Source organism: Nothobranchius furzeri, chromosome 6 (assembly GCF_043380555.1).
Source record: "Nothobranchius furzeri strain GRZ-AD chromosome 6, NfurGRZ-RIMD1, whole genome shotgun sequence".
Taxonomy (NCBI): domain Eukaryota; kingdom Metazoa; phylum Chordata; class Actinopteri; order Cyprinodontiformes; family Nothobranchiidae; genus Nothobranchius; species Nothobranchius furzeri.
The window spans coordinates 73,685,715-73,699,244 of NC_091746.1; the positions used below are offsets into that span (position 1 = coordinate 73,685,715).

At 42.1% G+C, this 13,530-nt stretch overlaps 1 protein-coding gene across 2 annotated transcripts in view; it reads right to left on the reverse strand.

Annotated features, from left to right (window-relative positions):
* Positions 1 to 1,433: 1,433 nt before the first annotated feature.
* spag8 (sperm associated antigen 8) overlaps positions 1,434 to 13,530 on the reverse strand; it is a 13,747-nt gene continuing 1,650 nt past the window's right edge. Inside the window, exons 2-8 of one of the 2 annotated variants that reach the window (XM_070552819.1) lie at positions 8,206 to 8,283; positions 8,031 to 8,127; positions 7,268 to 7,409; positions 7,017 to 7,062; positions 3,675 to 3,792; positions 2,495 to 2,557; positions 1,434 to 2,332 (exon numbers count right to left, since the gene is read on the reverse strand). In XM_070552819.1, the coding sequence (XP_070408920.1) occupies positions 2,243 to 2,332; positions 2,495 to 2,557; positions 3,675 to 3,792; positions 7,017 to 7,062; positions 7,268 to 7,409; positions 8,031 to 8,127; positions 8,206 to 8,243 (594 nt within the window). In that variant the 5' untranslated portion in view covers positions 8,244 to 8,283 and the 3' untranslated portion in view covers positions 1,434 to 2,242. The remainder of the gene's footprint in view (positions 2,333 to 2,494; positions 2,558 to 3,674; positions 3,793 to 7,016; positions 7,063 to 7,267; positions 7,410 to 8,030; positions 8,128 to 8,205; positions 8,284 to 13,530) is intronic. The other variant, XM_070552820.1, reaches the window with a different exon arrangement.

Consider the following 13,530-nt stretch of genomic DNA (forward strand, 5'->3'; position numbering starts at 1 on the left):
AATTGAGCTTCCTTGATCTGCCTTGATCTACGGTCGCCATGTCATTGGCAGAGCGCTGCAACAGCCGGCTTATGTATATGCATGAGATCCACAAGGCACTTTGCATTGACTATTTATGGCAGTAAGTGGGCGTGGCGAGGGCGGGATGCGACTAAAATGCAGCTGAGAACCATTCTACATAGTTTAGATTGCGTGCAGCTGTGCGTACTCCATGTTTGATAGATCACACACCTACTTGGCGTAAGTACATTTGTTTTGCTGAGCTTAAGTACGGTTTTAGTAAGGATTCGACGCCCTGTTTGATAAATGAGACCCCTGACCTGTACTGGATTGCTTAGTGTGTGAAGTGCCTTGAGATGACGCTTTATGAACAAACTTGAATTGAGTTATATATTAAAAGGCTTTATCAATATGTTAGAGCTCAATGTCTCGTAACCCATTTAAAAACTGAATCTCATTTCTTGGTCAGTGCGTATCGATAACTCTGTAACTTGAAATGCCAACAAAGAGAACCGAACACCCCCCAACCAAGCCGGTATACTTGATGTATGATGTGTGTTGGTGCACGCTTCCACTCGAGACGCATTAATGGAAGAGTAAATACATAAAGAGACCCTTTTAGAGGGCCTTAACAATAGGTGCCTGCCCATTTATGTGGCAGGCACCATGACAACCTGAAAGCACTGATGGTTTATTTAACACATGGTGTTTATTGGCAGCATTACTTCTTCGAGTCGGCATTGACGAAACCCATCCAAAAACAGGTTTGAAGTGATTCATCTCAGCTGTGTTAAACACGAGCCATGTTCTGTGTTTTATTAAGTTGTTTGTTTCGATGGTGGCAGGATGTCTGAAACTTCATTTGATATTTTCTCTACCATCAAGCAGAACCGTACAGGTTCCTAGTTTATGGATTCTAAGATCGCAAAGGTTTAAAAAAGTCAGAGAACTGAAGTCAGCACACAGCTGTTGGATGACAGGTAAATACCATGAAGTTAATAAATTCAGTGGCTGACCTGGTTAAGGAAATCTGGTAATGAAGTCATACTCCGTCATCCTTTGGGGAATAAAATCAGGGTTTTTCCTGCGTTCAAATTAGCGTGCCGGCCGCCTCCAGCTAATTTTGTGCCACCCCAGCTTGATTTCACTCAGCCCCCAGCTACATGGATGTTATTTTAACTGCAGTTGCAGCGTTGCACCACTACGAGGGCGCTGTATCAGCGGCGGTGCACCGAAAAGCACTAAAACTGCTGCAGAAAAAGATCAAAAACTGCTTTTCTCGCTGGTTGGTTCATATCTATGGTTGGTGATATTGACGTCCCGATTTCCCCCCAGGCTCTTCAATATCAGAGCAGGGCTGTACAGCGCGTCGAAATAAACTTTCTGTGTGTGTCTGTCTATTTTTAAACGTAGCACGGGTGCAACATCTTTGATTTACTATTTTCCCAGAACTTTATTGAACAAAAGTAAGTTACATGTAAGAAAAATGCTTTTTACTGGCGCACAGTGTGGTCATCTGGATGCAGTGGAGGAAAATAAAGGAACCAGCAAAGGCAGAACCGGTCCAAAGTTTGGGATCAAAAGTGCAGCTACGCACAGATTGGCTAATGCTAAAGCTAACGGGTAGCAGTCTCACGATCAAGTGGCGCACAGAAAAACATGATGATCGTAAAACTAAGAAAGACTAAACTCAACAAGTGGATGAAAAGTCCGCACCGTCCAGTTTATTCTGCATCCTGCAGCGCTACGGATCAGAACCGCTGCAGGTACGAGTCACATTACACATTGTACGGCAAGCCGTTGTAGTATATAATTCACAAACGCTTCTATCTTTGAACATAACTTAAACTGGATTATTGCCAACCCGTACATAACAGACGTGCCACCATTTCATTGTTAGCAGCAGAAATTAAATGTTATTACCATTTCCAACACAAATGCATGTTAATGAAATGCATTATATTTTACTGTATATATTTACGTCATTTAGACTAAGATGAGTGTTATTAATACAAACCTAAAATGTTACTGAAATGTAGGTCAAATATTTAAAAATATTTTAACTACAAATATCAGATGGAAAAAAGAACTAAACACTAATCTAATGCATATTATTGAGCCTTTCATAATATTTGCCTTTAAAACGGTGAGGCAGTTGAATACACAGAGTGTGCATGTGCTGGCGCACGGTCAGGATGGTACCACCTCTGCCTCAGTTTGAGCCAGGAAAATCCCTGCTACCCTAAAAGTCATCCAGTTGTTCACTGATGGGTTTGCTGAACAGGGTTGACTTCTTAAAAGGTGCCTTTGGGTTCCTGATGGGTGTTACGCCCTATAAATAAATGAAAAAGAGCAAAAAACATAGTAAATTATGATAAGTGTTTTAATGTTTTATTAAAGAAAAAAATGATGAACACAAACTCGGGATAATAAAAATGGTCTTAGAAACTAATAAAATAAATCAGAACAAAAAGGACTTAAAATTAGAACAGACCTGAACCTTCTGGCAGTTTTGGCTCCAGAATGTTATGGCCTGCTCGGTTTTATAGTCACGATCCTGACAGCGAGATAAGAACACGGTGTTATGTGAATGTCATCAAACGTCTGATTCTGTCTGTTTCTACCGTACACCATCTGAGTGCTTCAGGACTGTTAAAGGCACGCTGAGGGAGATTTGGCGTGCTTTTAGCAGCCGGGCCTGCCAGACTCGACCTCTAAGTCTGGTAACTCACAGGCAGAGCGGCACATGAGGGGCGGGATTAGGCAGCTCAAAAATAACCAATCAGAAAAAAGATGGAAATGCAGACTGTACCGCGCGACGCTGTAGTTTTTTAGCTGTGGTAAAAAATGGCGTCTGGCGACGGCGCGAACATCTTATTTTTTTTTTAGAAGAAATGCTTTTAGCACTTCTACTCGTTGTTTTAAAGACATTCAAGTCATTTAGACCAGAGGAATGAGCCGCAGCGAACTCCGCTTCAGTCGCCATGTTTATGACAAACTCTGCGTTATGGCGTGTGACGTACGATACTCAGCGCTGATTGGCTCGGTTAGAATTCTCAGGGGGCGGGGTTATTTGAATAGGAGAGTTCCCAGACCCTTTCTCTGTGCAGAATTAAACAGAGGAGGAGTCTGGCGGGCCAGGCTACGCTTTTAGCTCCCCCGAGTGTCCGTTTTAAGTCGCTGTCGTAAAAACGAACTGTTGTACTCTCCTCCTCGCTGTGTGCTCGTGTTTTTAAAGCCTTAATCTAACGGCTGAAATGTCTCCTTCATTAGTTTCTACAGGAGTGGTTCAGCACATCAGCTGCGTACAAGCAGGGAAAGCTCTAAAACATACAAGAGACGTGCTGGAAGCACACTCCGGCATGTCGGCTAGCCACTTTGCTATCAAATAACAGCGTTCCTGTTCCGCTGCTTGGTTCTTGTCTAAACACACTGTAGTAAAGATTTGTTTTTAACCTTTCAAGCTGGCAAGTTTCGGCTAACAGAGCACCTCCGACGATGGCGTCACTCCCATCTCCGTTAGACGGAAGTGACGCCATCGTAATCATATGACAATGGTCCATCTTGAATGTATTTGTGACGGTCTGATGATGTTTGACGTTAAATTCAAGCAGAAATATTTTTTAAATGAAATGCAAAACAGAGGTGATGTCACACGTTTCTTCTTCACGTACTTTTGCTGTTCGCAGTCTGCAGGGAACAAACCCTTGGGCACAGAAGTCCCTCTGGGTTGTGGAGAGGAACTCTGTTGTGGGAGGGGGTGCTAGTTCGAGTTCTGCCAGAACCTCCTCTCTGTGGAAACAAGAAGCTGGTTTAATATTCTAGTTAAGGTTCCTTCATCTGAGCTCATCTTTGTTCCTCCTGATCTCTCACCAGACGTCACACCTGTTCTGATTTAAGTGCCTTCAGTGTAGAAGCTGTTGGTAAATGACGCTACATCATTTATTTGATGCTTCTCATCCAGGCCTGTTTTCATTTTTCTGTCATGTTGTTTTTGGATTTATGTTGCCGGACAACGCTGGATTCGTTATCCACAAATGGATTAGCAGAAATAATTTTTTGCAGTGTTTTTATTCATCGTTTAGGTCGATCATAAACAGAGGAAATTTCTTTCCTAATTCAAATCTTTCTACAGTCACTAACCACTTTATTAGGTACACCTGTTCAGCTGCATGTTAACACTAAATTCTGATCAGGGTCCAGGTACGGTCATGAATGAGCAGCAGGACGTTTGTCAGTGGCTGACAGCTGAACTGACCCACTCCTCCACCCCGCTCCAACAGAGAAACAGCAGAAAGATGCTAGTCTGCTCTGGGTTCCTTGCCTGAACTTCTGTCCCAGATCAGCTCTGCTGGTGGGGGGTGTTCTTGTCCCACTGTGGACCCCTCAGTACCTGAGCCTGGTCTAAACCCCACAGCCTACCTGAGCGTTGTTGCTGGTCATGTCCAGCTCTTTATGACCACATGGACCCGTCTTCTGATGCTACTTCCAGCAGGATCATGCACCGTGTCATAAAGCTCAGATCATCTCTAACTGGTTTCTAGAACATGACCATGAGTTCACTGGACTCCCAACGGCCTCCACAGTCACCAGATCTCAGTCCAGTCCAGAACCTTTGGGATGTGGAGGAACCGGAGCTTCTCATCTTGGATGGTAAATGTCCTGTATGTGTATAGCGCCTTCGTAGGGTTCTATAACCCCCCAAGACGCTTCATAACTCAATCGGTCATTCACACATTCACACGCTGGTGGTGATGAGCTATAATGTAGCTACAGCTCCCTTGGAGCGCACGGACAGAGGCGATGCCTGGCATGAACTGACCACCACCAGCAGGCAAGGCGGGTTAAGTGTCTTGCCCAAGGACACAACAGCAGTATTCTCTGTCCAGAGCCGGGATCAAACATGCAACCTTCTGATTACTGGACAACCCGCTCTTCCTCCTGAGCTACTGCTGTCCCTGGATGGATGGAGCTGATGCTGCTTGTCAGAATGGACCAGAACCTCTGGGGAAGGTTTCCAACACCTCGTTGGATCCATGGCATAAAGACTTAAAACAGCTTTGACAGTTAAAGACTTTCCATCTACGTATAGGAATGTCTACCTAAGAACGTGGCCACTGCGAGTTTAATACTGGCTGCATGTAGCATAACGAGACGCGTGAAGAATCAGCAGAGGAGTGAAATGAAGATGTGTTTATGTAAACTGCTGCACACAGGAAACAGTAGATGTTTAGGCTGTAGCCCGCGGTTCAAGTCTGCAGCTTTGATTCCCACACAGAAGAGCCGAGAAGTCCATCAAGGCCAAACAACTGTGTGGGTGAACCACTGACATCTGAGGGGTAAAGAGCACAACGTTTAATGACTTACACCAGATTATATAATCTCAAGAAGCAAAGCAGCTCAGTGATTACACCTCACTGAAGGAACAATGAGTCACAACGTACTGAGGTGTGATTTATTTACATGAAACCATCAAAATAAAAGCCCTGTGTGTTTCCATCTGGCTACATCTTACTACAAAACACTGTTTAACATAAACAACCAGTGGGCCTAGAAAATCCCTCAGAGCTCTCTGCTAAAGCGTAGCCTGCCAGGAATCATGTGGCATTAACGTGTGCTTGTAAAAATCACAGACATTTAGTAAACAGCTGAAGACTGTGGGATTAGGGTCACCCGACTGGTGTTGGTCTGACAATGCTTCTTTACAAGCACCTAACTTGTGGGAACAGACTTTATAACCCCATTAAAACGACTGGCTTCCATGTAAAATAACATGATAAAATCTGATTTAAAGGTATTACAACAAAACAAACCCAGACACCAGTTTCCTCCAACGTGTCCCTCTGCAGACGGATCAGGCAGACATCTGGGTTTCCATCATCGACATATACTGGACACTTCATTTCAATAGGCTCCAAAAACACGTTTTTGTGCCAAAATGGGGGGTGGCCACCACCGCCATTTTGACCGTGTCACAGGTTCCGTCAAGCCCAGACAATTCCACAAAAGGGAAGAGAGGAGGAGCTGAGGGTGGGGCTGTAAGGCTGGGATCGAGTGACGGCACCCGGTCGAACTAGCTACAAGCTAACCTGAAGCTAATCCAAAGCTAACGCGGAGGTGGGAGCTAAGCTAACGGAGGTAGCAACCTAGCTACAACTGGAGTTAACTGTGCACAACACCAGAGCTTCTGAGTCAGAGATACGCCGGGCTGACCACTGGGTAAAACCGGGTGGAACACAGACGTCTCCGAGAGCTCCACAAGCCGATAGTGGGAACCCAGCTCCACCAACATGTTATAATTCAACCCATTTTCTAAAGTGCAGCATTATGTTAAATGCACTGGGTTTTACCCTATTACATTTAAATTTCATGGTTAAACAGTACATGTTAAAATCTAAGCTCAGCTCGGCAGTGACCTAAAATACATAAATATAATTTTACTTACCGAAAAAAATGAAGTGGAGACTCCTTGGACGCTCTATTAGTGCAATTAATGCCACAGCAAGTCATTTTGTCCAACAATTACACAAATAATATCCAAACAAGAATACACAAACACAGAGACTCAAAATCCCGGAGTGGTTTCCAGGCCAGACCGAGGCTCTACTGAGGCCTTTCCACGGAGCTAGCTCTGTGGTCACGTGGGTCTGATGCTCATTAATTATACAGAATTTTAGGCTTTTAATACACTTAAACAGAAGAGTGAGAAAACCATTCACCCCCCTCAGAGTTGTCATGAATGTAAACTAGATCATTTAAACCTAAAACATGTTTTGGTACCAGGCTGTAAACATGTTTATTTCTGCTGTGAAATTGGTATTTTTAACATGGGAGTCAATGAGGATTTGCTCGTTTCTGACACCAGCCCCTAGTGGATGAGGGTGGAACTGCAATTTTTGGTACTTCCGGGTTGGCCTCAATTTTTGAGCTGCATTGTGGGGGCTTGGTTTCCATAAACAAAACACATCCAGAAATCGTTTTATTTAGCATCAAAAGACAGCTCGCGGTTGGCTTACCTTATCTTCTGAGAGAGACGTCTTTCCAAAAGCTCTCTTCTGGTGCCTGTACCACAGAAACATAAAAGATGAACTGTGAGAGCGTGGCAAATCACACTAAAGAAGATTTTCACTAAATAAATGGAGGTCACAGCAGTCATCAGTGTTTATCTGGTCTCCTATAAGCTCCTACACGTGAACAGAGCGGTTTTAAAACACTTCTCAACCCCTAAATGCCTCCCAATTCCATCAGATGAAATAAAGATACCTACCCCTCAGCTCGAATGCTGGGAGAAACTTTTCTGGAGAGACATAAGTTGCTCCGTATGTGGTAGCAGTTTCCATTTTAACATTGTGGTTTTCTGTAATTAGGTCTTTGACCCCGTGCGACCTCCCCGTCTCTCCAACTGCTCTCTGAAGGATTTATAAAAGTACAAAACCTGTTAGAAAATGTCATTCGGTTATTCATAAAAGGAATTTTCCCTTTAAGGGTGCAGCTCATAAAGGATAGGAGCCATTCATTTAGGAGCCACTGGTCTGAAGGTGTGCAGTTCGATTCCAGAGATTCAATATTACAGGAAAAACAGATATCATGAAATCTTTATTTAATTAAACAAAAATAAACTGTAAACAGAGAAACCAATTACCGTAGTCAAATACACACCAAAACTGGTGGTACTTTATAGAGTTTTCTATGAAAAAACTACTTACAACTTTTAATTTTGTGTGTTCAAATCTTTTTTAAAGAGTAGTTTTATCAATTATTTGATATCTGATAGTATTTTGTTTAATATACCTGCGAAATAAAGTTCAGCTTAACCATTTCATGTAGGCTGAGGGCTGAAATGAAGCTTTTTTGGTAACTCATAAAGATGATTTAAAACTTTGACCAAAGAGTTTCAGTAAAAGAGTTAACAGTGCAGCTGATACAACTCTGAGTTTAAAGCTGACGTTGTCATCTTCAGATTGTTATTGAAGCGTTTTTGATCGTTAGATAGCTAACACTCGGCTGGGCTAACCTAGCTAAAACCTTACCTCTTCAACCAAGTAATGCGGAAAACATTTTCCGGCTGCGGTGCTTGTCTGCTCGGTCATTATGTGAAATGAACCAACCAACACTGGAATAGAGTAACTAAACAGAAGTGGCGGGAGATAATCGTTTTAACTAGCAGTTTAAAACGACTTCGACACTGTTCTGTGTCTAACTCACGTGACGTACACAGAGGAGCGCTGTCCAGATGTTGCCATGACAACGGGGTTAGCTGTGTCCAGCCAGGCATTAGCTTTGCTGTGAGATAATAAAAAAAACGATTTGTTACCGTTTCAGCTTCCTTTAAATGCACAAAGTAGGCACACACTGAAACATTAGACGTTTATGATAGTTTATTTATCACTGCACCACCGAGAAATGTGTTTGTAATGAGTTCATTTGATTTTCATAGAGTTTTCATGCTAGCAAGATCTACTCATGCTAAATGTAGCTATTGACATGTAGCTGTAACAGACAGACAGACAGACAGACAGACAGACAGACAGATAGATAGATAGATAGATAGATAGATAGATAGATAGATAGATAGATAGATAGATAGATAGATAGATAGATAGATAGATAGATAGATAGATAGATAGATAGATAGATAGATAGATAGATAGATAGATAGATAGATAGATTCACTGACTGACTGATTGATTGGGGAAATAAATTAAATCATGAATTTGTCATAAAAGGGTTTGTGGCTTATGGTTATGTCCAAGGATGAAACCTCTTTGTGCATCAGTTTAAAATCTGAATGACGTCTCAAGTGAAACTTGATGTATAGGAAGGCAGGAAAGTCTGTTACAGGTTCAGTTCAGAATGAGCTCCAGCCCAGTTTGCTCCAGGCACTGTACATTATTTTGGTCCATTTCATCCCTTTTCTTTCACAATGTACCAGACCGGAGTCCTCTAAGGAAACTTGTTCAATAAACATGGATCAGGAATTAAAATAATGTGTAAAAAAAAAAAAAAATAAACATATCTGTATGTTCAACAGTGTCCACATATATAGATATAGATAGATAGATAGATAGATAGATAGATAGATAGATAGATAGATAGATAGATAGATAGATAGATAGATAGATAGATAGATGATAGATAGATAGATAGATAGATAGATAGATAGATAGATAGATAGATAGATAGATAGATGATAGATAGATAGATAGATAGATAGATAGATAGATAGATAGATGATAGATAGATAGATAGATAGATAGATAGATAGATAGATAGATAGATAGATAGATAGATAGATAGATAGATAGATAGATAGATAGATAGATAGATAGATAGATAGATAGATAGATAGATAGATAGATAGATAGATAGATAAATAGATAGATAGATAGATAAAATACAGCCCCATCCAACTATTGGCCAGTATTATTTGACCAGTCTCTCCACAGCATGGAAGCTCATGTCAGGCATCGTAGCGACTAACTTATTTATATTATATATACATATACTGTATATTGCATAGAGAATGGATTGAGACATTATGTTTTACTTTTGTAAAGATGTTTCATGTGAAGCAGAGTATGAGCAGAAATGTGATGGTATATTAGAGACATACAAATTTCACCAATCTGACTTTTATGATTAATTCCTGTTGTGTACACGAATTAGAATAAATGGGTTTAGTCTATCAAGTTTTAGGGTTTGCCAAGCTCCTTAGAATAAACTGGTTATAATTCCTGAAAGAAAACTGACGGATCTCTTCAAACTAAATGCATTTTGCTGGACAAATAGAAGAGATAGATATATCAGAAAGGAGATGGAATATGGCCACAACATACATTTATACAATCTGTGTTACATCTAAAATCTGTGGTACTTCAGTTAAGTTACTAAGCAACCTGATCTCAGAAGTAAAAAGGAACATTTCAGAAAAAATGTTCATTATTGCTGATGGAAATGAATTATGCATTTTGTATGCTAGTCTAATCCTGAAAGCAGCATATTTCTTTTGTACCTGTGTGTATACGTAAGGAAATGCTGTAGGATTTCAAATTAAATGTTTTTAATTATTTTGTCAGAACCAGCAGCAAGTTAAAGGAAAAACAATAAAAACAATGTAGAAGCCTTGACAAATCCATCCATCCATCCATTTTCATCCACTTATCCGGAGTCGGGTCGCGGGGGCAGTATCCTAAGTCGAGAGGCCCAGACTTCCCTTTCCCCAGCCACTTGGGCCAGCTCTTCCAGGGGAATCCCAAGGTGTTCCCTGGCCAGGTGAGAGACATAGTCCCTCCACCGTGTCCTGGGTCTACCTTTAGGTCTCCTCCCGGTTGGATGTGCCCAGAAAACCTCACCAGGGAGGCGTCCAGGAGGCATACTGACCAGATGCCCGAGCCACCTCAACTGGCTCCTCTCGATGTGGAGGAGCAGCGGATCTACTCCGAGCCCCTCCTGGATGACCGAGCTTCTCACTCTATCTCCAGGGGAGAGCCCAGCCACTCTTCGGAGAAAACTCATTTCAGCCTCTTGTATCCGTGATCTACTTTTTCAGTCACTACCCAAAGCTCATGACCATAGGTGAGGGTAGGAACGTAGATCGACCGCTTTTACCGTCTCTCTCTCTCTCTCTCTCTCTCTCTCTCTCTCTCTCTCTCTCTCTCTATATATATATATATATATATATATATATATATATATATATATATATATATATATATATATACACGTATATGTGTGTGTGTGTGTGTGTGTGTGTGTTTGTTTGTGTATTTTATGCATATATATATATATACTGTATATTCACAATAGCAACCCCCCAAAATTGGCCAGAGCACTCATTACGGCAGGAGGTGCAAATATTCACATTACGCTGTGTTGCTGGCAGCCCGTACCTGCTCCCTGAAATGAGGGAGATTTCTACGTACTAGAAAGGTGTTTACCTTCCTAGACAGCTGTCTCTTCTGACTGTGAGACAGACATGTGGACACTGTTGAACCCCAATTATTTTGCTAGCCATTATGAGTATCCTGGCCAGATGGGCCTTGTTATCCAAAGACCATACCAAGCTGTGGGACTAAAAGTTAAAACCAGCTCGATGAAAGGTCAATTAAATAATATCATTAACTTTTTTCAGTGTAAAAATGTTAAATTGCCTTAAGAAATAAAGTGATTGTGTGTTGGTGGACGTTAAGGAGGTCAGCAATGATTGTTCCCCGTCACAACCTGAAACCATCCACAAACTCCTCTCTAGATCCCGCACCATTGTTGCTACAGCAGGGGGGTGAGTTGATTGGTAAATGTGTTAAACCACTGAACTCTTGCATCAACGTGACAATTCCAGAAGCTCCATTTTCTCATTTACAAAGACGCCATTTGTCCTGGACCAACATCGAACCCATTAAAAGAAGTTCCCTTGTTCCAAATGTCTCTCAGGACGTTTTTTCAGCATCACGATGACTGGTGTGTAAAACCACTTTTGGGAGATTTTTTTCTCTGAGGCACCTTTTTCCTTCTTTAAATGAGCTTCAACCTCCCCTGTGTATGTGTCCATCTGCAACTCGACACGTCCAACCGTCCCCCTCTGTTGTGTCCATTCTCTTAAAGAGCAAGTCACCCCCTACAACTTACTCCGCTCTCACTTCATGTTTGAAAAATGCAACAAATGCTGTTGCCTGGCAGACCGAGAGGGCGGAACCGCTAACAAATACACACACACACAGGCTCACAACAACATTGTGACATCATATGGTACCATCTAACGTCACTGTGTACTTCTTAGCCAATAGCGATGGCAGATTTAAATTCAAATGCAGTGCAGAGTTTTTACCTGACAACGGCACAACACTGACAGTTTTAGGAATTAAAATTTTAACTAAAATGCACTAAAGTGCAAAACTATTGACTACACGTGTCTGCAGCACGATTAGACAAGCATTTATATAGTTTATCAGAAAAAAAACTTGGTTTGGGGGTGACTTGCTCTTTAAACGGGGTGTTCTTTTCCTAACCCTTTCATAAGAAGATACAGAAAATAAAAACACTTCATCAGATTTACTGAACCTAAACCGACATTTTTACATAAGGGCTAACTAGCTGATCAAATGAAGCGGCTCACGATGAAGATTTTTGTAGTTATCAAACTGTTGGCAGTTTTCTCTCACTGTAAAGATGCATTCTGCATGTTTTCCTTCTGCCGTACAATTTACACTGACACCTTGGCTGAAGTTGTTGTGGTAACTGCAACAAAAGCTGGAAGAAAATTCCCCGAGTGTGTGATCGTACTTGGCAACAAAAGATCTCTGATGTCAGAGAATACGGTGGAAAAATAAAAAATAAGCAAGCTGACGGTCCTTTTATCTGCTCAGTAACCTCGCCAAATCATTGTGTTTACTCATAACAGCGTGATACAACCCCTGCTAAATATAACACTAGGTGCTTGTTACCGTGGATGTGAACCACAGAAACAAACTGCTGCTTCTGTTGCTGAGGAACAGCGAGTGGAGCCGCGGCTGTCAGACAGCCGGAGCGTCTGTAAACACCCCTCAGCAAGGGGTCGCCAGAAACTGACTCGGTGTTTTGTGGATGTTAATCCGTGACATGCAAAAATAATAGGTGTCCATCCATGACCTCACAGCAATCTGTGATTATGCTGCTGACTCCATACGGGCTGCAGCATGCCCTGGAACAAATATCACATCATGATGCTGATGATTAAAAACCGACATATGGAACCAACTGCTGTGCTGGAAGGGGGAAAAAACTGCACAGAGGCTCTTCTAGAAGGATTCAGTGGCTTTTCTCACCAGCTGGAGAAACTGAGTCAGATTTACCGGGACAGGAGTAGCACAGGAGCACAATGCAGAAAGGACTTCAGGACTTTATGAGGGAACTATAACAATGGCAGCGGAGTTAAATGATGAATAAATGATAAATGACTCGCACTTGTGTAGCGCTTCAGTGTCAGAGGGCTCTGAAGTGCTTCACACAGGGTATCGTTCAGCCATTCACACACACATTCACACGCTGGTGGGGATGAGCTACGATGTAGCCACAGCTGCCCCGTGGCGCACTGACAGAGGCGACGCTGCCAAGCACTGGTCCCTCTCACCACCACCACATAACCCCGGTTCTGGCCTCTCTCCATTGGCTTCCTGTCTCCAACAGGATCCATTTCAAAATGTTACTTTTTGTTTTTAAATCCCTTCATGGCCTGGCTCCAGTTTACATCTCTGAGCTGCCGTCCGCTTACGTCCCTGCCAGAACCATGAAGTCCAGCTCTCAAGCTCTTTTAACAGTTCCAAAAACCCGCCAGAAGGCTCGCGGCGACAGAGCGTTCTCTGTGGTTGGTCCCAAACTGTGGAACAAGCTACCTCTTAACATCAGGACAACACAGAATCTAGAGCATTTTAAATCCCTTCTTAAGACACATTTTTTATCTGGCTTTTAATGCTGGTTGACTTGAGCATCTTGATAGTTTTTAACAGTTTTTGTTATAAATTGCGACTGTTGTGTGCTCGGCTTATTTTAGGTTTT